Here is a 6693-nt window from a genome sequence, read left to right on the forward strand (position 1 = left end):
TTGTTGTCAAAAGTTGTTAACAGAACTCTGAATGGTCGACCTTCTGTAGGCCTTGCGAGGGATTTTTATTCCGATAATATCGATAGGCAAAAGTATCTATCGATATTGAATTTTTAAATAATAATCGATTTTATCGATAGTGCCATCGATTTTTTGCCAGCTCTATTTCATTCAGAATTTTGCGTTTTTTTCCCGACTTTTGTCGTTAATTCAAAAGTCGATTAATCGAAAGTCGACTTGCATATCCCTACGCACAACACTGACAGTTCTATGCGGGTGTGTTTGTGTCCGAGAAAAAAAGAGCTCCGTTGTTTACTCATCAAAAAAGTTTTTAATTTTGTGTTGTGGGTTATTATTTTGTGAAAAATTATTCAATAAAAGGTACGAAAAGTCATCGGACATAAAGGGAAGTGTGCAGATGATGGAATACAAGTGATTTTAATGTGATTTCGTCACTTGTGAAGTGATAATTGACACACCCAACCCCCTTTCCTATCTGATTGTCAGTGGGTGCAGTGAGGGTATAATTTAATGAAACATTAGGGTGGTATGAATGACATAGTTTAATGAAAATCAATAATTGCTGTCATTACAGAGCCGGAAAAGCGCTATAAAAGTCAATGCGAATGTGAAAATTTTATTTATAATAGACACCGGACATTAGTATAAGAATACAAACATGACAGAAAAAATCACATTGGCTGATGCCTTATCAAATGTGGAGGTATTGGATGAACTGTCTCTGCCTGATGAACAGCCTTGCATTGAGGCCCAACCATGTTCCGTGATTTACAAGGCCAACTTTGATACAAACTTTGAAGATCGCAATGGTTTTGTTACTGGTATAGCCAAGTATATTGAAGAGGCTACAACTCATGCAAATTTGGTAAGAAAACTCCCTGCTCCCTGTGATAATATGGTAATGCTTTAAAATTGTGTCTATTTTTAGAACATTTTACTTGATGAAGGCCAAAAACACTCTGTTATGCTATACACTTGGCGTTGTTGTTCCCGGGCCATACCCCAACCCAAATCAAATGAACAACCCAATCGTGTTGAGATTTATGAAAAGACCGTGGAGGTCTTGGCTCCCGAAGTAAACAAGCTACTGAACTTCATGTATTTCCAACGCAAAGCCATTGAAGCATTTTCCGGTGAAGTAAAACGACTATGTCACACAGAAAAACGCAAAGATTTTGTATCAGAAGCATATCTCTTGACTTTGGGTCGTTTTATCAATATGTTTGCAGTCTTGGATGAATTGAAGAACATGAAATCGAGTGTTAAAAACGATTACAGTACATATCGAAGAGCGGCTCAATTTCTAAAAGTTATGTCAGATTCGCACACCTTACAGGAGTCACAAAATCTTTCCATGTTTTTGGCAACACAAAATAAAATACGTGACACAGTCAAAGATACATTGGAAAAGATTGTAGGCTATGAAGATTTACTTTCGGATGTTGTGAATATTTGTGTCCATATGTTTGAGACAAAAATGTACTTGACGCCCGAGGAGAAACATATGTTGGTGAAGGTAATGGGCTTTGGCCTCTTCCTTATGGACAGCGATGCCTGTAACATCAATAAATTGGATCAAAAGAAAAAGATACGTTTAGATCGAATAGATCGTATATTCAAGAATTTGGAAGTGGTGCCCTTGTTTGGAGATATGCAAATTGCACCTTTCAATTACATTAAGAGGAGTAAACATTATGATCCCAGTAAATGGCCATTGTCTAGCTCGAACGCTGCCAGTCCTCAGGCAGATCTTATGGTACATTTGCCTCAAATACGTGAGGATCATGTTAAGTATATATCGGAATTGGCTCGTTACACCAATGAAGTGACAACAACTGTGAAGGAAAACCCTTCGGATGCTGAGAATAGGGCAACTGCAGATTTGGCATTAAGGGGCTTACAATTACTATCCGAGTGGACAAGTGTTGTAACGGAATTATATTCATGGAAGCTATTGCATCCAACTGATCATCATCAGAACAAAGAGTGTCCTGTGGAGGCTGAGGAATATGAAAGGGCCACACGTTACAATTACACATCAGAGGAGAAGTTTGCTTTGATTGAGGTTATAGCCATGATTAAGGGTTTGCAGGTGAGTTATGATTGAATTCTAATTAGAAATTTAATGTAATTGTCTTTTTCTGTTTTTTTTTTTTTTATTTTCTTACAGGTCCTTATGGCCCGCATTGAAACTGTGTTGTGTGAAGCAATACGTCGCAATATCTACTCGGAACTACAAGATTTTGTACAACTCACCTTACGTGAACCATTGCGAAAGGCTGTCAAAAATAAAAAGGATCTTATACGTAGTATAATTATGTCAGTACGTGAAACTGCTGCAGATTGGCAAAAAGGTTATGAACCAACCGATGATCCAGTTATTAAGGGTAAAAAAGATCCTGATGGTGGCTTTCGTATACATGTACCACGTCTCAATGTTGGACCCTCTTCGACCCAATTGTATATGGTACGTACCATGTTGGAGTCATTGATTGCAGACAAGTCTGGCGGTAAACGTACATTACGTAAAGACATTGATGGTAATTGTCTTATGCAAATCGATGCATTCCACAAAACTTCATTCTATTGGAGTTACTTGCTAAACTTTAGCGATACACTACAAAAATGTTGTGATCTTTCACAATTATGGTATCGTGAATTCTATTTGGAAATGACAATGGGACGTAAGGTTAATAAGTGTATGGTACGTCATCAACACAACGAGGAATGCAAGGATTTGATAACAATGGAAAAGCGTATACAATTCCCCATTGAAATGTCAATGCCGTGGATATTGACCGATCATATTTTACAAACCAAGGAGCCATCAATGATGGAGTAAGTTTAACTGTAGGTTATATAGATTTCTTATTCTAATTGCAATGCTTATTTCATTTAAGGTTTGTTTTATATCCATTGGATTTGTACAACGATTCGGCTCACTATGCCTTAACTGTATTCCGCAAACAATTCTTATACGATGAGGTTGAAGCTGAAGTTAATTTATGTTTTGATCAGTTTGTTTATAAGCTAAGTGAACAAATCTTTGCTCACTATAAGCAATTGGCTGGAAGGTAAGCTTATGGAATCAATTTAAGTTGAAACTCAAAATAAACTTTGTATATTTTGCAGCATTTTCTTGGACAAACGTTTCCGTTTGGAATGTGAAGTTTTGGGCTTCAACTTCCAGTCATATCCTCGAAATAATCGTTATGAAACTTTACTCAAACAAAGACATGTTCAATTGTTGGGTAAGTGTACAGGAAATAAAACGATTAAAAGTTTAAGTTCTTCGTATTCTTTTTTACTTATAATATCCATTAAAACGTTTTTTTTCTTCAGGCCGCTCCATTGATTTGAACAAACTTATAACGCAACGTATTAATGCTAATATGCACAAGAGTATTGAATTGGCAATAAGTCGCTTTGAAGGCAATGATATTACCGGCATAGTGGTAAGTTAGAGGCAATGCAGATACCAAGGAAAAATTCTCATTTCCAAATATCTCCTGCAGGAACTTGAAGGCCTTTTGGAATGTAATCGTATTTGTCACAAATTATTAAGTAAATATTTAGCCTTAGACAATTTCGAGGCTATGGTCAAGGAAGCCAATCACAATGTATTGGCACCATATGGACGCATAACTTTACATGTATTTGTTGAATTGAATTATGATTTCTTGGTTAACTATTGTTATAATGCAGCCACAAACAGGTATGTCATAATACCAAATATGAAAAACAAAACCTGAATTTAATTGAATTACGTTCTTGTCTCCCTTTAGATTTGTACGCAGCAAAGTAAATTTGGCCTCAGCGCAACCAATGCAACGTGAAAAGCCACCACAAATGTCCCATTACTATTTGTGGGGTTCGAAGCAATTGAATGCTGCCTATTCAACTCAATATGGTCAATATACCGGGTTTGTTGGAGCTCCCCACTTCCATGCTATGTGCCGTTTGTTAGGCTATCAAGGCATTGCTGTAGTTATGGACATAATACTAAAAGATATCGTTAAACCGCTAATTCAAGGTTCATTATTACAATTTACCAAGACGCTAATGAGTGCTATGCCCAAGTCATGCAAACTACCACGCTGTGAATATGGTTCACCCGGTGTTTTGAGTTATTATCAAGCCCATTTGACAGATATTGTTCAATATCCAGATACAAAAACAGAACTATTTCAATCATTCCGTGAATTTGGTAATTGCATTATATTCTGTTTGTTAATTGAACAGGCTTTGTCACAGGAGGAGGTGTGTGATTTGTTGCATGCTGCACTGTTTCAAAATATTTTCCCCAGACCATTCTGCAAGGGTATGTTAAAAATGTTTATTAATTTTTTTGGAAAATTAACTGAGGTCTTAACTTTTTTTTTTTCTATTTGTTTTGCAGAAAATGAAAAACCAGAAGCCAAACAAAAACGCTTAGAAGCCCAGTTTGCAAATCTACAAATTGTCTCGAATGTGGAGAAGCTAGGCACGGCAAAGGTAGGCATACAAACCAAATAGCAAGTAATGTCCTTAGCGTTATGAAAATTACATAAAGGGTTAAGTGGTAAGAAGGAGAGCGAAAGTGGATAGTATGAACTAAATTGAATTGTTACAGCAGGGAGGGGAGAGAGGTCCAAAGATACAAAACATCTACATCAGCAGGCATATCAAGCAGGTTTGAGTGGTATTCATGGTATTTATCCATCCGTGGAAGCGTAAGAACAACAACTGCCTAGACAAATGAGACTTGTTTTGGAGCAACTAAGTTTCTGTTGGTGCAGCCGCTTCAATTCTTAGTGGGCCAGAATTGGTGGTGGTAAAGGCAGAACATTGGCCCATTAAGCAATAACGAAAAATTTACTTTGGTCCCTTATTCATAATCTGACCGATTTTACTAGCATTTTTTCTGTACATAGAGTGATTTATATTTTTTCATTTTCAGCAAGCAATGATTGCCCGCGAAGGCGACCTACTGACACGTGAACGCCTTTGCTGTGGCCTTAGTATTTTCGAAGTTATTTTAAATCGCATTAAAAGCTACTTGGATGATCCGGTTTGGACTGGTCCAGCACCGGCTAATGGAATCATACACGTTGACGAATGCTCGGAATTTCATCGTTTGTGGTCAGCCTTACAGTTTGTCTATTGTATACCGGTACGTGGTACTGAATACACAATTGAGGAATTGTTTGGAGAAGGTCTAAACTGGGCCGGTTGTGCAATGATTGTATTATTGGGACAGCAAAGGCGTTTCGAGGCCTTAGATTTTTGCTATCACATTTTGAGAGTGCAGCGTGTTGATGGCAAGGATGAAGATGTCAAGGGAATTGTAAGTTTTTCGGAGAGAAAAAAATAACAAATTATAATTACTTATAAATTTCTCTTGTTCTAGAAACTAAAACGTATGGTGGATCGTATACGCAGATTCCAAGTATTAAATTCTCAAATATTTGCTATTTTGAATAAATATCTAAAAGGTAGTGATGTGGAAGGCTCAAATGTTGAACATGTTCGTTGCTTCCCACCACCTCAGCATCCTTCGGTTATATCTTCGCATTATCAAGATCCCAACAAGTTGCGGCAAAGTATGAATAATTAAATTCATACTCAACAACAACAAATAAGTATATATGGGGGCACACAGTATGTGCACAACGATTTAAAAAACAATATTTATAAACGAAACATACAAACAACATACATATATATTTAATAGTTAAAACAATTAAACAATAAGCAAACAGAAACAACAAATATTCTTCTTAGCCAGTATACGTATTTATTAGATATTGTATTTTTTCTTTTTTATTTTATTTTTTGTTTTCTTTTTATAAGTAACAAAATTACCAACATAAGAAACAAACAACTTTACAAACATTGTCATTGGCATTTTATTAAAGTTTTAAGTGAAAAAGTGAAAAAAAAAACTATTTCTTTACAATCACAACCAACAAAACAACAACCACCACCACAACCAACCAACACAAGACCTGTATGAAGAGGCCAAAGATCATATTTCGTTTAGTATGCTTTTGCAACACACGCAATTGGCTTGTAATTTGAGTCAATCAATCAACAATTCCTTCCTTGCCTTTTCTTTTTCTCTCTTCAAAGTATATTCAAAAGTATTAACATAATATTTAAACAAATGCATTTTAATGAAGCACACAGACAGACAAACACTCAGCAGATTCATATCCAACACAATAAATAAATGGAATTGCATTTTTTTCTTTTCGTTTTACACTTTCAAAGGTATTTGGTTAACGTTACATAAGGCGTAAACATATACAACAAATATACTTTATATATTCATCATTCAATATCTATTACGAATAATATATACAAACATACATACTCGTCTAGTAATGGTATTTATGTTACAAAGCAAAAGGAATCAATTTTTTTTTTCAATAAAACATAAAATAAAAACAATTTTGATATTCGTAGCAAAAAAACATGATTTACTAAGTTGTTTTTGTTTTTGGGTCAATAGACTTTAGTGATGATTAGATAAATAGGCATACCTTTGGTGGGATACGTTCATGTCTTCTTTAAATTCTCTCAGAAAAATGTACGTTACATTTGTTGTATAAGATTTTAACAGCGGCGATGCAGTTGATTCCCCGCATTCGATAATAATTTTTCGTCAGACGGTTAGGGTAACATCTAAGG

General features: G+C 35.6%; 1 protein-coding gene across 7 annotated transcripts; it reads left to right on the top strand.

Annotated features, from left to right (window-relative positions):
- The first annotated feature begins 223 nt into the window (after positions 1-223).
- Cyfip (Cytoplasmic FMR1-interacting protein Sra-1) lies at positions 224-6476 on the top strand. 7 transcript variants are annotated; one of them, XM_073959408.1, is made up of 12 exons: positions 224-381; positions 596-886; positions 950-2113; positions 2192-2859; positions 2922-3095; positions 3154-3272; positions 3364-3476; positions 3537-3736; positions 3807-4342; positions 4421-4515; positions 4961-5347; positions 5411-6476. In XM_073959408.1, exons 2-12 carry the CDS (start codon positions 680-682, stop codon positions 5615-5617), a joined length of 3870 nt encoding a protein of 1289 aa, XP_073815509.1. In that variant the 5' UTR covers positions 224-381; positions 596-679; the 3' UTR covers positions 5618-6476. The 7 variants fall into 7 exon arrangements, 5 of the variants coding, with proteins under 5 accessions (XP_073815509.1, XP_073815510.1, XP_073815511.1 ...); XR_012408952.1 differs by having other exon boundaries at positions 243-381; positions 4421-4582; positions 4637-5347; positions 5411-5945; XM_073959409.1 differs by having other exon boundaries at positions 244-521.
- The last annotated feature ends 217 nt before the right edge of the window (positions 6477-6693 follow it).

The sequence above is a fragment of the Musca autumnalis genome, unplaced genomic scaffold (genome assembly GCF_047663935.1).
Source record: "Musca autumnalis isolate F117 unplaced genomic scaffold, ASM4766393v1 scaffold_1, whole genome shotgun sequence".
Taxonomy (NCBI): domain Eukaryota; kingdom Metazoa; phylum Arthropoda; class Insecta; order Diptera; family Muscidae; genus Musca; species Musca autumnalis.

Coding starts and splice junctions, on each gene's coding strand:
- Cyfip (XM_073959408.1), top strand. CDS start 680: ATGACAGAAAAAATCACATTGGCTGATGCCTTATCAAATGTGGAGGTA. Junction 3,273..3,363: donor AAGACATGTTCAATTGTTGG/GTAAGTGTACAG, acceptor TTTTTTCTTCAG/GCCGCTCCATTGATTTGAAC. Junction 5,348..5,410: donor ATGAAGATGTCAAGGGAATT/GTAAGTTTTTCG, acceptor CTCTTGTTCTAG/AAACTAAAACGTATGGTGGA.